General features: G+C 45.0%; 1 protein-coding gene across 12 annotated transcripts in view; it reads left to right on the top strand.

Moving 5' to 3' along the window:
• AMOTL1 (angiomotin like 1) overlaps positions 1–16,141 on the top strand; it is a 166,236-nt gene that overhangs the window by 75,005 nt on the left and 75,090 nt on the right. For 8 of the 12 annotated variants that reach the window (XM_005667237.3, XM_021062681.1, XM_021062684.1 and 5 more), the window contains one exon: positions 12,285–12,434. The exons of the other annotated variants lie outside the window; for them this stretch is intronic. In XM_005667237.3, coding sequence (XP_005667294.2) covers positions 12,285–12,434 — 150 coding nt within the window. The remainder of the gene's footprint in view (positions 1–12,284; positions 12,435–16,141) is intronic. 12 annotated transcript variants of the gene reach the window in all.

Raw genomic sequence — 16,141 nt, forward strand, 5'->3', positions numbered from 1 at the left:
ATCGGTGGGCTGGTTGGCTTTAGAAAAAGTTATCTCGTTTGATTAATTGTTCATCATTTGTGTGAGATCTTACATGGCAGAGAAATACAAGCTTCCCAAATCTATCTCTATGTTCAAATCCACTATGAAGTGTGGCCAAAAAAATTCATGTATGGTTCACACTTGTGGCGATCCTGATGTTGCAAGTCTGACATGGGAGCTTGGAGGTGACATTTTCAGCATATTCCATGAGTGACTCTGACAATATGCAGGCTTGGAATTCATTGTTAAAGTGGAGACACTGTCGTGGAAATAACATGTGGCCAAATGGAAGAGATTGGAAGGGTGACTTTATCCCTTGCCTTGGTGTTCTGTGGAGGCAGGCAGAGTGCTCTTAGTATGCTAAGCTTTCATGAGAAACAACACAAATCTCCCTCACATACACAGGCATGTATGGAGGGAAGGAAACTTTCCCAGGGCCCATCTCCATTATCCACCGGCAAGGGCATTGTATTAAAACCTCTAACATTAATATAAGACATTGTAAGAAATTAGACAGGAAAAGAGGACTTAGAATTCAGTGTGCATTGCCACCCCACTCCTGGGTATATATCCGAAAAAAACCCAAAAAACACCAAATTCAAAAAAATGCATGACCTCAGTGTTCATAGCAGCACTATTTACCATTGCCAAGATGTAGAAGTATCTTAAATGTCTATCGCCAGAGAAATGGATAAAGCAGATGTGGGACATATATACAATGGAATACGACTCAGCCGTAAAAAAGAATGACAGTTTACCATTTGCAGCAACGTGGATAGACTTGGAGGGCATTATATGCTAAGTGAAATAAATCAGACAAAAATACTCTGTAATATCACTTACATGTGGCATCAAAAAAATACAGCCAACTAGTGAATATAATAAAAAGGAAGACACTCAACAGCTGTAGAGAACAAGCTGTAGAGAAGAGGGAAGGGGAACATATGGGTAGAGGATTAAGAGGTACGAACTGTTATGTATAAAACAAGCTACAAGGATGTATTGTACAATACGGGGTATATAGCCAATATTTTATAATAACTATAAATGGAGTCCAACCTTTAAAACTTGTGCACCACTATGTTTACCCTTGTAAGTTATATGAAATTGTACATCAGTTTTGCTTCAATTAAAAAAAAAAATGAAGTGTTTGTGATGGAGGAGCTTTGGAAGGCAGAATGGCATCATAAAAGAGCTTTGCTGTGGGAGGGGCTGAAGGGCTCTACTGCTGGCTCGTTTTGTGACCCTAGGCATGACATAACTTTGTGAGCCTAGTATTCCTATCTATAAAATTGAAATAGAGGGGTGATAATGGAACACAATAATTTTTATAGTATCCTTGCACTTAATATGCCTTCAATAAATGGCTGCTTCTGCTACTATTGACTGCTTTTATTACCAAAGGGATGTTTAATTTCTTGGGAAATCTTGTTTGCTTTATTGTAATGCATCCATGAGCTGACTGTATGAGGTAGCACGGTGTGGCAAGGAGAAATGTGCCTGCCTCTTGAGAGTCCCAGTCCCTGTGGGACGCTGCCACCTAGCAGAGCTCTTGGTGTCACGCGACTGCAACAACACACATCCTGGAAAGCGGGAGGAATGGGGCCAGGCCCTTCAGAACTTCTCCTCTCTGCAGTGTGGGTGAGCCGGGGAGCTTGGAGGTGCACAGCTGGGCGTTCATGCTATGTCTTGGAGTTTATTTTAAGGTTTTTCATCCTGTTTGTTTTCCTGTGGTCCCCAAACTGTAAGTCTTTACTGCCTGCATACAGTGGTCAAAACACATTTAAGCAGTGGAGTTGATGTGCTAACAATGCTTCTTTCTCAGTGGGAAGATCATGTGAGCCAGGGCACCCCAAGGAATCCCTTTGTGGACCTAACATAGGTCTGAACAAATAAGATATATTTAAAGGTTATTTAAATTTCAGTGATTGAATTAATATAAGGCTTATTTAAGAACAAGCATAGTGCCTAGAGCTAGCAGTACTATGGTGTATGCTGTAACTTTACTACAAGGATAGAGCTTACATTAAGGTCTTACCATTCTCTCTCTCTCTGTCTCACACACACACACACATGCACACATGCTCACACACACAACTACAGAGGGGGTGGGAGGAAACTTTGGGAGATAATGGACACGTCTGTGACCTTGATTGTGGTGATGGTTTCGCAGCATTTACTTATCCCCAAACTCATCATGTTGTGTATGTTAAAATATGTGCAGCTTTTTTATGTGTTAATCATACATCAGTAAAGTAGTTTAAAAAGAACTTATTTGTGGAACGGGATCTCTGGAGTCTGGGTACTTCTGGTTTTAGATAAGTTAAACACCAGATCCATTGGTGTGAAATATGAATTACGACATTACATGCAGTTTGAGTTGATATTTATGTAGCCTTTGGATTTGCTATGAAAATCTAAATTAAAAAAATGATTTCCTCTTTGTAGATAAGGCTCCCTTATTCTGGCTGCTCCCTTATTCTGGTGCATCCCCGTGACTGTGTGGTAGCACTGGGATGATTCCTCTCTTTACGGTGCACACGTGGTTACCCTCAGAAGACTCCTGACTCTGCACCTGCTCCCAGGCCTGTGAGGAAGCACGAACCCAGGGCTGCATGGAGGGCACAGCCCCAGGGCTCTCTGGGCCTGCTGTGGGGGTTGAGTGGGACAAAACATTTCTCCAACTGTGAGTTTGTGTTCAAGCTACAGAATCCCTGCGAGGCTATACCTCGAACAGGATTTGGATCACAGCACACATATAATTAGCCTGCTTTAGCACTAGATGGCTTTCTTTTGCACCCCCACCCCACCCCACCCTGCCCCCAGTAACTTTTATCAAGCCTTGGTGTCCTGAGTAGTTTAAAAGAGATGTACTCACCTTTGAGCTAAGCTCTGTAGATTTAAGAATATGTTTATAATTGGTTATTTTAAAATGTATTCCATTAACAGATATTGAGTGCCCACTATGTGCTAGAACCTGCTAGGTGCTGTGAACATATGCACATGATTCATTGATTCAACAAGTAAGTTTTGAGCACTTCGATCTTATTTCTGCTAGAAACTGTGGAGAGAGGTGAATAAGATGTGGCCCCTGCTGTTAGTCAACTTAGGAGTTAATGAGGGGAGAAAAAAAGACACAGACAGTTTAATAAGTTTAATATATCGTGGCCCAAATATGCATGGAATGCAGTGGAAGCAGGTGCATGGCATATAAAAAGTGAGAGGAAGAGGGTAGGTGACTTCCTGGAGGAAGTGGCACCAGAGGAGGGCTCCAGAAGGCATTCGGATAGTCAGGGTGGATGTTTCAGCATCTCGTGTGTGCCAGAGTAAGGGTTTCCTCCACTCATACAGGGAGAAAGGCCCTCCAGATGGGGGCAACTTTGGGGGAACTGCAAGTATTTCTCTAGGCTTTGTACAAGGGATATTTGAGGCAATAGATGCGAGTTACTATAAATCGAGGAGATTGTACTAAGTCATGTAGTACTTAAGATACAAACAATATTGTGTTCTTAGAATAGCGGTCAGAACAATTTTTTTGTTTTTGTTTTAAGGCCCATTACCGCAGCATATGGAGGTTCCCAGGGGTTGAATCTGAGCTGTAGCCGCTGGCCTATGCCCCAGCCACAGCAACTCGGGATCCGAGCTGTGTCTGCGACCTACACCACAGCTCACGGCAACCCCGGATCCTTAACCCACTGAACGAGGCCAGGGATCGAACCTGCAACCTCATGGTTCCCAGTCGGATTTGTTTCCGCTGCCCCATTACAGACACTCCAACCGTAGATGATTTATTAACACTTTTTGTTTTTGTGTCATGTCCTCAAGACGCAAATCCTTTGGTTGGAACATCCACTAACCGAGCCTAGGTCCTCCTCGCTGCTGGAATGGAGAAGGGACCTTTTGGCTTCTGTAATGGGGGAGGGGGTAGACCCACCCCCAAGGCTTCTTACACAGTGAATTCAGGGTGTGATTGACTCTCAGGAGTATCATATGTAGTAGTTGAAAGTTGAACCATCTAATTTCTAAATTATGTTCCATTTCTGTAGTGGTATGAAATAATGTACCAGCAGTGCTTTCTTTTATTTATTTATATTGAGGTATAGTTGATTTACGATGTCGTGTTAGTTTCTGGTGTACAGCAAAATTATTCGGTTATAAGTATACATATGTAAATATATTCTCTTTCATATTCTTTCCCATGTGGTTTATTATAGGATATTGAATATAGTTCCCTGTGCTATACAGTAGGATGTTGTATCAATTTTGTATATGGTAGTATGTACCTGCTAATCCCCAAACTCTTTTTTTCTTTTCTTTTTTTAAAAAGTATAATTTACAATGTTCTCTCAATTTTTACTGTACAGAAAAGTGACCCAGTCATACATACACATCTACACACACACACACACACACACACACACACACACGTTCTTTTTCTCATATCATCTTTCATCATGTTGCATCACAAGTGACTGACTACAGTTCCCTGTGACATACAGTAGGACCTTGTTGTTTATCTCTTTTATGTATGTAGTGTATATTTGCCAAATTCTTAAGTTATCCCTTTTCCACCCCCTTTCCCCTTTGGTCACCATAAATTTGTTTATGGTTATGGAGTTTAAGATTCCACATACACGTGACATCACATAATATTTGTCTTTCCCTGACTTACTTCATTCACTATGATAATTTCTAGGTCCATCCATGTTGCTGCAAATAGCATTATTTCATTCTTTTTAATGGCTGAGTAGTATTCCCTTGTATATGTATCGTATCTTCTTTATCCACCTGTTGGTGGACATTTAGGTTGTTTCTGAATCTTTGCTATTGCGCGTAGTGCTGCTGTGAACATTAGGGTGCATGGATCTTTTCACATTAGACTTTTCTCTGGCTCTATGCCCAGGAGTGGGATTGTTGGATCATATGATAACTCTATAGGCTTTTAAAAAGCTCCCTTAAATACTGGATTCTGGGCCTGCGGATTGAGCTGCATTCCTAAGCGCCTCCTTACCTAAGCGCCCGTGAATTCCCCATCCCTTTATGAAGCCAAACGCTGTGATGACACAGCGCCTGTGCTTCTCCTTTGCCTTGTTTTGGGCTGCCCGTTCCTCTCCAGCCTCCTCTGCTCATCCCGCTGCAGAGGGACAGCCTCCCCCTTTTCTCCAGTTCAGCTCCGGAGTCTCTCCTTGTCATTGCAGCTCGGGATCACTTCCGGCAATTAACAGGTAGTAACGAATGACTCCGGAGCCTCCAAAGCTTTGTGTCCCTTTAACAGAGCACTTACTCTGCAGTGAAATTAGGGTGGTTGTGTGCCCGTTGTCTGTGGAACCAAATCATACTAATCCTGAGTCCCCGGATGGTCTCACTCCTGGCTTTGTTACTTACACTTCCCAGCATAGCGCCCAGATGAACTCAATTGTTACTTTAAAGGTTAGACATACCTTCTGCATTTTGGTTCACACTGATAATGTCTGAGAGCTATTTCAAAATAAGCATTGCAGAGTTAAATTTCACAGAACTTTAGATCAAGTGATTTATCACAGATTCCACTTGGAGAGAGTCTAAATTAAATAGGCATTGGTGTATTTATTTTGCTTGTCTTCTGCAGGGGATGGACTGGTCCAGGGACCCAAATTCAAGTTTGGTGCCCAGGAGGATCATACCGCATAGAAGTTGAGAAGTTTGGAGACCTTCTTGCTCCCACCTCTCTCCACCCCTGTCTTGGTTTTTTATGGTTCCTTAGGGAAAGTGAGTAAGAAAGTGTATTGAGGTGTGTGCTCACAGTTTAGTGTTGGAATTCCTGTTTCCCTTTTATTTTTTTAAAAAAATTTAAAAATTTTGCCTTTTTTTTTTTTTTTTAGGGCCGCACTGTTGCATGTGCAACTTCCCAGGCTATGGGTCCAATCGGAGCTGCAGCTCCCAGCTCACACCACAGCCACAGCAATGCAGAATCTGAGCTGCATCTTCGACATACACCATAGGTCATGGCAATGCCGGATCCTTAACCCATTGAACCAGGCTGGGGATCGAACCTGCAACCTCATGCATAGTAGTCTGGAGGGATCGTTACCGCTGAGCCACGAACGGAACGCCCCTTGTTTCCTTTCTAAATGTGTGTACTGCGTGCAGGTGTTCATGGAGCGGGGGTGTCATGACCTGTTCACGTCCCTCAGGCCTCAGGTTCAAGAGTGTGTGTGGCCTATGCCATCGAGAGAGCTTGGCATCACATGAGGGCCACATATGAGCACACAGACTAGCCCTTATTTTTCAGATACTGGTTGTGAGATCTCCACACTCCTAAACAGGGCTTCTAGGGCATCTGGCCCCCGGAAAAACCTCCAGCTCTGCCAGAATCAGAAGGCTTGGTTGCTTCCATTTAAGTTTGAGGATGCTGGCACACTCAGCAAATTCCTTAGCTCTTTGAAAGGGAAGGTAGAAGCCACAGAATTGTTTGTTGCTGTGGTTAAAAACTCTTGTTATGAAGTTAGAGGAGGTTATTCTAATCTCAACAGTGAAATTGTTTTCAAAGGCATTCAGTGGTTTTGGCTTCTATGGAGCTGGCAGGAAATTTTGCACTTTGGCGCAATGACACCTGGGAATTCTTTTGCAGCAAGAGGAGGCTGTGAGGAGTGGGCGCCTGGCCTGCTGCAGACCCCAGGGCACTGCTGCCAGCTGCCAAGGGGAGAGCGAGTGCTCCCTCATCTCAGGGGACAGAGAGGTCCAGGGAATCGTGGGAACTCTCAGAGACAGGCTTTGGAGGGGCCCTCTTCTTTCAGCATGATAGTGAGACCATCTCAGGGACTATGCCGAGTTCTCCATCACTCAGAGAACATATATCCCGTATAGAGAGTAACAGGTACACATATGGTGCTGCCTCCAAGCTTCGCCAGGGCAGGAGCACCAGCCCATATTAAATGACTGTTTTGCACACTACTAGGCAGTTGATGTTTAAGGGTTAAGATGTGTGCTTCCGATCATAATTGCTGTGGCCATTGGCAGAAGGCAGGCCAGTGCAGGGGGAGGTGTTCTGGGGGAGGTAAGCTGTACTGGGGTGAACTTTAAAGGACTTGGGTCAGAGAATGTGAAACTGGAGGATGCCATTCCCAGCCGGACCTTGGAGAATGAGGGTGACATGTGCACGGGCTGCTGGGATACTGAGGGGACCCGCGAGACTGGTGACGGCTGGGAGGGGTCTGATTGTGGACAGAATTTGAAAACCAGACAGAATTTGAACTTGAAGCTGTAGCCAAAATGGCCATGGGCAAGGCAATGACATGCCGGCCGTGGAGTTTAAGGATGGGTGACTCACAGCTGGGTGAGTGCCGGGTGATAGTGGGGTGACAGTTTGAATGTCGTCCGGTGTTTACACCTGCAGGAACCTCTGAGCCTGTTTTGTTGGTCTGTCTATGGACTTGGTCTCAGATCTTAGGGAACAAACTAGTTACAGTGGAGGCGAAGCCAATGAGCAGGTGACCCGGGTTCTGGTGCCTCTCGCCTCCCCCAGGAATCTCGCTTCGTTTTCCCTGATTCATTTTTCCTTCAACAATGAGGCCTTTGTTATGGCTACTGAGGAGTGAGGGAAAAAAAGCCTTGTCCGGGGTCACATTACTTAAAGGCCTCTGGACAGTTCCAAAGAAAGTAAGCGCGTAAAACCATAATGGGAAGGAAGTTTCCATGCTGTAGACGCCAGCCCAAAGCAGTCACGCTGGTAGAGAGAGAAGCAAGGATTCTTCTTGTTGACAAATGACATGCAGTTGTTGCAAAGAAAAAGGAACATTCTGGGTGAAATGGGTCATAGCCAGTATAAGGCAGAGATGGCGAACCCTCAAACTGGAGTTAAGAAAGTTCATAAACGGATGTCCCCTTCCAGTGGGGACCCAGGGGTGACAAGACCCCTGCCCCGAAGGAGACCCTGGGCTGCTTTTCTGTTGCTTCTGCCATGCTGCCCACTCAGGGGGTGAGCCATGGTCCTTAGATGAAGGTCTGGTTTAGAAGAAGGTACCTGCAGGTTACCAAGTCAAGAGAAACTTACAGGGGAAATGGCTTCATTCACAAATGACACAGCGCTGAGCTGGTAGGACTGCTGGTCCGCTGTGGACGCCCCTAAAAACCACACTGTCACTGAGGCCAGGGCCCCAGCCGGGCCTTGCAGCTCTCACCGGCTAGGGGTGGTGTCCAGGTGTCTCCCAGCTCTTTTTTTTTTTTGCTTTTTAGGTCTGCACCCGAGGCATATGGAGGTTCCCAGGCTAGGGCTCGAATCAGAGCTATGGCTGCTGGCCTATATCACAGCCACGGCAACGTGGGATCCAAGCCACGTCTGTGACCTACACCGCAGCTCACTGCATTGTTGGGTCCCTGACCCACCGAGGGAGGCCAGGGATCGAACCTTCATCCACATGGTTACTAGTCGATTTGTTTCTGCTGTGCTACAGTGGGACCTCCTCTCCCAGCTCTTCCTCCCTGGGGATGGAGAACTGCAGGAAAACCACACCTCTGCTCGTGTTGGTATTGATGTCCAGTTTCTGATTTCCGGTATCCTCGACCCTCTGGGTTAGAGTATGTGCTGGGTGTTTTGCATAAGAAAACAGACTCAGGAGTTCCCGTTGTGGCTCAGTGGTTAAGAATCCGGCTAGTATCCATAAGGGTGTAGGTTCGATCCCTGGCCTTGCTCAGTGGGTTAAGGATCTGGCGGTGCCGTGGCTGTGCTATAGATCACATATGCAGCTCTGATTCGACTCCTAGCCTGGGAACTTTCACATGCCGTGGGTGCGACCCTAAAAAGAAAAAAAAAAATAATAAAATAAAAATAAAAACAGACTCAAGTGGTGCTACCAGAGTTCCTAATGAAGATCCTGAGCTAGAACAAGAAGGGAGAGATTGTGGGACTGGAGATGGTTCCCCCTTACATTCTGTATAACCCAGGAATCTCATGCAGACCCCGTGATGCTCATTTTTTGGTCACTGACCTTGTCTTAGAGGGAACTAGAAGTGAGATGATTCCCTTAGGGCGGAGCAGTGCCGAGGGAGCTCATCGAGTGGCTGTCTCTTGGCTTAGCAGAGAGATGACCCCTGGGCCCGTCTCTCTGGAAGGCCTGTTTGATCATCTCTTCAGCCGCCTTCTCTCTTCACCTCCGAGGAAAGGATGCAGCAGTGGGAGCAGAACTCTCCATCAGTGTGTGCACCACCAAGTCTTAAATGACTGTTGATATGGATTTGGGTATCCTGTCCTTTGGTCTGCATAGGGGTGTGTGGGTGTGCGTGTGTGTGTGTGTGTGTGTACACATGCTCGCACACGTGTGAAGTGCATTAGTAATTTCGTAATACTGAGGCCTGCAGAAGAAGTGGTGACAGGTGGCACATCTTTGGTGCCCTCTGTGCTCATGTCCCCCCCTTAAAGCCCTGCTCTCTGTACAGGGCTCTGGAGCCTGGAGCCCTTGAGCCTATCCCCCACTCGGCAGGCTGTTGGATAAGGTGTGGAAAAGCAGTTGACACCCACATCCTGGTGAGTAGGAAAGGCTTCGTGCAGGCGTCTTACCTGGGTTCCGTGTTAAAGTCTGGGTTGTATCTCGCACCTCTCCTGCACACTCCTTTATACACTCATGCATATAGACATATAGATTCTTAGGCCTCAGTTTTATTGGCAGTTTATCCTCTATTATCACTTGAAAATTTTAGTCCCATGACTAGACAGTATGTCCCAAAGTTGTAATCTGCTGGTATGTGCCTTTTCTGTCCAAGATCCATGTACGGGAACACCACACTTTGTTTCGTTTTTATTTTTTGCTTTTTGGGGTCACACCCGTGGCATATGGAGGTTCCCAGGCTAGGGGCTGAATCAGAGCTACAGCTGCCAGCCTATACCACAGCCACAGCAGCTCCGGATCTGAGCCACATCTGCGACCCACCCCACAGCTCACGGCCACGCCAGATCCTTAACCCACTGAATGAGGCCAGGGATTGAACCCACAACCTCATGGTTCCTAGTTGGATTCCTTAACCACTGAGCCATGATGGGGACTCCCCAGAACACCACACTTTAAAAAAAAATTGAATTATAGTCGATTTACAATGTTGTGTTAGTGTTAGGTGTAGAGCAAAGTGTTTCAGTTATATATATATTTTTCCTTTTAGATTCTTTTCCATTATAAGTTATTACAAGCTCTTGAATATAGTTCCCTGTGCTATCCAGTAGGTCCTTGTTGTTTATTGATTTTATATATAATAATGTTTATCTGTTGCACTTTCTTTACTGAAGTATGTGGGTCCTCACCCCTCCCTGACTCTGATTTGGTCGGGGAGGGGCCAAGGGTGCACAGGGTGTGTTTTGTGCTGTTTTGTTTCTTTGCCTGTGTGCACGGTTCTCCCTTGAGCTTTGGGCTTCTTGACGTTATCTGTGTGCCAGAATCACATGGACAGCTTTATAAAATACAGAGGCCCGGGCCCTGTTCCGGAGGTTCTGATTGACGAGGTCTGGGAAAAGCCTGGGTACTGACATCGTCACAGTTCCCCCAGGTGATTCTAAGGTTGCTCCGTGCATCTTTCCAACTTTCCACCAACATTTTCCACCTGCCTGAAGTAGGAGCCAGGCCAGGATTTGCCTTAGAATCCAGGCCATCGGTGATTCCTAATTTTAGCCGTAGACTTAGATTTAGAGATGTAGAGGACGAGGCCCTGGAGGGGCTGAGTGTCTTTCCAGGGTAGTTCTTGCAGGTTGGCCAAACAGAAAATGCTGACAGGTACTGTCACAGGCACTGGAACTGTAATTTTAGGCTGATCTTTATATAGGATGTCATTCATCCTCTGTATTTATTAAGACCTCAGTCACAGCTGCTTTATTTGTTTTAATGTTAGAAGACAAATATTCTAGTTGTCATAATCTTTCTTCTTCTCTCTAGTCCAAACCTGCCTCTGAGACCTGTGAGCACACATGCGAATATTATTTTTTGTGTTGAGGTCAAGGGACTTAGGAAGAAGATGAGTAAATTTCCATCTTATGGCCTCTCAGCATAATTAGTTGCTTATTGCTAGCTTTGGTCTAATGGGAAATCGGTAGATCACAGACCTAAGCAAGACATTTCCAATGACTAGTTTGAAGTGATGGCTGAAAAACATTATTTTTCTTCTTCTTTTTTTTTTTTTTTTTTTTGCTTTTTTAGGGCTGCACCCTTGGCATATGGAGGTTCCCAGGCTAGAGATCGAATTGGAACTGCAGCCGCTGGCCTGTACCACAGCCACAGCCACGCCAGATCCAAGCCGTGTCTGCGACCTACACCAGAGCTCACAGCAACATTGGATCCTTAACCCACTGAGCGAGGCCAGGATCAAACCCGCAGCCTCGTGGTTCCTAGTCGGATTCGTTTCCGCTGAGCCATGACGGGAACTCCTATTTTCCTTCTAATGGAATTATCTTTGGGGCAAGGATTTTTATTTATTTATTTTTGAATATCATGACTATTTCCCCTGAGTAAACTAAGTTACTTTTGCCAAAAAAGAGCCTTCAGCTTGGTGCCCACGCAGAGAAATCCGTGCAGAGAGGGCCAACAGCCCAGACCCATCGTGCGGAGTGTTCCCACGATGTTGTGTGGGCCGTATCAGTGTCACTGTCATGATATCTCATACTCAGTGACTGTAGGATTGAACACAGCGTCACGTTTAATTGAAACAGGAGTTGCACTTTGGTTTATGTGTGAAGCAGAAACACTGGAGCTGAGAGGCCAGTGCTTGGCAGAGGGCCAGAACCCATGACCCGGCCTCATACGGCCACACGGGGCCCCAGAAACCTTAGAGTGGGCTGAGCGCTCTGTCCTGGGCTGGGCCGGGCCCTTGCTCACACGTGGCCTGGCCACTCTGTATCTTTCCGCTGTTCCAAGAGACAGCTGCACTTCCCGTTTTAGTTGTCCTTTCCCGGCCTCCCCGGAGCCTCCCTCCTTTCTGTCCTCCACCTGGATGGTTCCGAACGTGACCACTGCGAACTTGGCCAGGTCCATGGTCGGTCGGTGTTCTTGCTGCCGCCCTGGGATCAGGGTTGTGTGACAGCGTCCCTGCCTTCACTCAGCGTATCTTGAAAATTGTTATTGTGATGTCCTGGGTTGTTTTGGTGGCTGGCTAGACGTGTGATGGTTCTGAATAGTAACTTTGGAATTTTATGAATCAAAAAGACAGAGCTGCCACTGCTCGTGGAAATGCGCGTGGGAGCTCGGCCGGCGTGAGTAGGGCGGGGCGGACTTTACCGACACTCAAGTGCGCTTTGCTTTTGCCCCCAGGTCCCCCGCCTGCCTGTTACAGCCCCAGTAGTCCCGTCCAGGTTCTGGAAGACCCCAACTACTTTTTCCCAGACTTTCCGCTCTATTCTGGGAGGCATGAGGCATCTGCTTTGACAGTGGAGGCAAACAATAGCATCAGGGAAAAAGTTGGTAAGTTCTTGTACTGGCACTTGGGTTGGAAAAGCAGAACGATGTTCAGTTTCTCATATTTAGCTCTTTGCATAATTTTTTCTCTATCCTCGTTTTAAAAATCAGCATATTGGGAGTTCCCGTTGTGGCTCAGTGGGTAACAAACTAGCATCCATGAGGGCACGGGTTCGATCCCTGGCCTTGCTCAGTGTGTTAAGGACATGGCCTTACCGTGAGCTGCAGCGTAGGTCACAGAGGCGGCTTGGATCTGGCGTTGCTGTGGCTCTGGCATAGGCCAGCAGCTGAAGCTCGGATTTGACCCCTAGCCTGGGAACTTCCATATGCTGCAAGTGCAGCCTTAAAAAGGCAAAAAAAAAAAAAAAAAAAAAAAAAAAAAATCAGCATATTGGATTATCGATTGTCTCTTTATTGGTAAGTGCCTTGTTTTTAATGTTTGTTAAATATTAACAAGGTGTTAATAGATAATTTTACCTGACTCTCTCAACAGATAGAGTTCCTCAGTTTGTAGGAACTTCAGAATCATGCCATTTATTCCCTAATTTTTCTCTCTTTCCTAAATACTCTTTTGTACTCTTTCCCCAAATGTTTCATTTCCTTTTTTCTTCTTGGCTTTCATTTTTACCTCTTTTTGCAAATGATTCAGAAATTTGGTGAAATTCAAAACTATAGTTGGGAAGGAACTGCCACCTTTGTAAAAACTTCCTGCCTATTTTTCAGGGCTTAAGAGATTGGTTAAACCATGAAGGAATCTTTAAAACACTTTATAGTAGGATTCAGGGTTCTTGCCAAATACACTTTTGAAAAGGGAACTCAGTAGTTTTCATGCTTAAGACTCCCGTTCCTTTTCTTATTCATCCAAAAAAGTCATTTTCCTTTGGAAATACGTTTTGATTTTAATTTGAATTTTATTCATTTTATTTTAAAATGTTGATTTTTATTTGAATTTGCTTGTTTCATTAAGCCCTGAGGGTAAGGACTCTCCACTTTATTGTCCTAACCCAGCACCTGTCAGAGGGCCTGAATATAACAGCTCGGCATGTGGTATTTGTAGAGTGAGTAATGGCCCAGCTCAACCCACTCTTTTTTTTCCCTCTTTCTTTTGATTGTTCCTCAAATATTACAGTTATTTGGCAGTTCGTCTTGTGTGGACTTTCAATGATCCATTTTTGTTGTTTAAAAGTTTTTATTGTTAGGAGTTCCTGTTGTAGTTCAGCAGAAACAAATCCGACTAGTATCCATGACGTTGTGGGTTCGATCCCTGGCCTCACTCAATGGGTTAAGGATCTGGCGTTGCCATGAGCTATGGTGTAGGTCACAGATGCAGCTCAGATCCGGCGTTGCTGTGGCTGTGGTGTAGGCCGGCAGCTGAAGCTCTGATTCGACCCCTAGCCTGGAAATTTCCATATGCCTCCAGTGTGGCCCTAAAAAGGCAAAAAAAAAAAAAAAAAAAAAAGTTGAACTTTGGGTTTATATCTCGGTTACCCTATACATTCTTTGAAGATGAATAAGTTTGACTCTAGTCCACCTTCTGTCCTGTGAGGCAGGCATGAAGCCTGACCATCATACAGGGGCAGGAAGTTCAGAGAACCTAAGTAATTTGCCTTAGATCTTGCAGGCTTGATTTTGGGGTGCATCAGAATTGAGCTTCAGGAACCATTCTGCAAAGTTCTTTACTTGGCAATTATTTCTTCTTTTTAAGCCATTAAAAAGATGAGGTAGTTAATATACGGCACTGTGTATATAGCAAAGTTATACAGTCATATATTCTTTTTCAGATTCTTTTCCATTATATGTTATTCCAAGATACTGAGTATAGTTTCTGTGCTATACAGTAGGACATTGTTGTTTATCTATTTCATATGGAGTAGTGTGTATCTGTTCATCTCAGATCCTAATTTACCCCTCCCCTGCCCACCCCCCTCAATGCTTTCCTGAATGCCTTCTGAATAGTGAGGTAGCAGTGTTCCCGGCACTGGGGATACAGCACGTGAACAAAGCATACAAAAGTCTTTGCCCTCCCGTGCTTGAATTCTAGTAGAGGAAGACAGATAATAAGTACGGTATTGATTAAAAGGAGAAGAGGCCAGAGGCAAGTGATCGTAGGCAAGTTAGGACATTCAGGTAATGGGTTAGGGCAGTAGAACCCGGAGAGTGACTGGGGCCATGGAAGCCAGGGCTGCAGTTTTACCATTACGGAGACACTAAAAATGTCAGCCCCCATCGCTTGTTCTCATATTTTAATACTGGAAAGAGTAAGAGGGACGTAATCCTTGACAGCAACCCTTGCCCAAAAAAGATAGTAAACCTAATTACACGTGTCTGTGTATACACACCCACGTATATGTGTGTGGTTGTGAGTATATGTGTGTTTATATATCTTATAAGCATATCTTACTACTTCCATTTTTTCTCATTTCACTGTGGACTCAAAAACTAGCTTGACCCTTGATTAAATGTATGGAGCAAAGGAGGCAAAAGGGTCAAAACTGAATCTGAAATTTCTACCCGGATGACTCTTACGATGAGGGTGGCATTTATAGAAGAAAAAAGGCAAGAAAGATGGTTTGGAGGAAAACGCTATGTTGTATGTATATATGAAAACATAGAACCATCATTGCATGAAACGGTAGAAGTGAAAATTGTAGAATTGAAGGCTGCTTCGAGTTAGGCTAGTTCAGCCTCCTCCATGTATATGTTCCTGTATGATTATGAAATGGGGTAACTTATGTACTTCATGGCACCCAGATATTCTTTTACTGGTTAAATGTTTGACCTCCCATTACACACTAGGGAGACCCAGAGGCATGACCTTTGCCTTTAAGTGGTTGAGAGTCTTGTGTATATAAATCATTGCCATCCACTGTGATCATTGCTCTAAGGGAGATTCAGCAATGGGGCTCAGACATTGGAGAAGGAGGACTCCAGCCTGCTGGGCTGCAGCAGGAAGGGCTTGCTTCAAAGGTAGCTTTGCGCTCATCACCCGAAGCATGTCTAGGAATTTCCCAGGAAGACAAGATGAGATGCATCTTTCTAGACAGAGGGACGCATGGGAGCAAAGTCCTTGAGGCCGCATAGAGCTAGCATGTCTGGGAATTCTATGTTCTTAGGTATTGGTGGAACTTGAACTCCAAGGGTTTGCTAGTGAGGGAGGCGGTGGTGGCATGAAAGAAACATTGCTGGGTAGGAAAAGCAGTGCCTGCTACACCCCATGATGGAATGTCAGTTTCATCCTGTAATTAATTGTTGAGGAGTTTTATGCAGAGGAGTGCCAGTGCTTAAGTTTTCCTGTTTGAACAATCTTTCAGGGCCGTGCGAAAGACAGGTGGAAGTTGAGGGATGCGCTTAGAAGTAGGAGAAAAACTAGTATCAGGGAAATAGAGGAGGGGGAGGGGTTTGGGGATGAGGTTCTGATGGTTCATAATCCCGAGTGAACACAGATTTCCTTGTGGATGAGTCAGGTCTGGATCTGTCTCTTCCTGTCTCTGTGACCTCAGTGATGGACCTTCTCTCAACCTCTCTCCTCGAGTGGATGGATGTATATGTATAACTGAATCCCTTTGATGTACACCTGAAACTAACACGACATTGTAAATCAACTATACTCCAACCTAAAATAAAAATTAAATTCGAAAGATGGAACTTAAATAATAAATTAATAAATAATTTAAAAATCCCTCTCTTCTCATCTATAAGATGGGAGAATTCAT

The sequence above is a fragment of the Sus scrofa genome, chromosome 9 (genome assembly GCF_000003025.6).
Source record: "Sus scrofa isolate TJ Tabasco breed Duroc chromosome 9, Sscrofa11.1, whole genome shotgun sequence".
NCBI classification, from domain to species: domain Eukaryota; kingdom Metazoa; phylum Chordata; class Mammalia; order Artiodactyla; family Suidae; genus Sus; species Sus scrofa.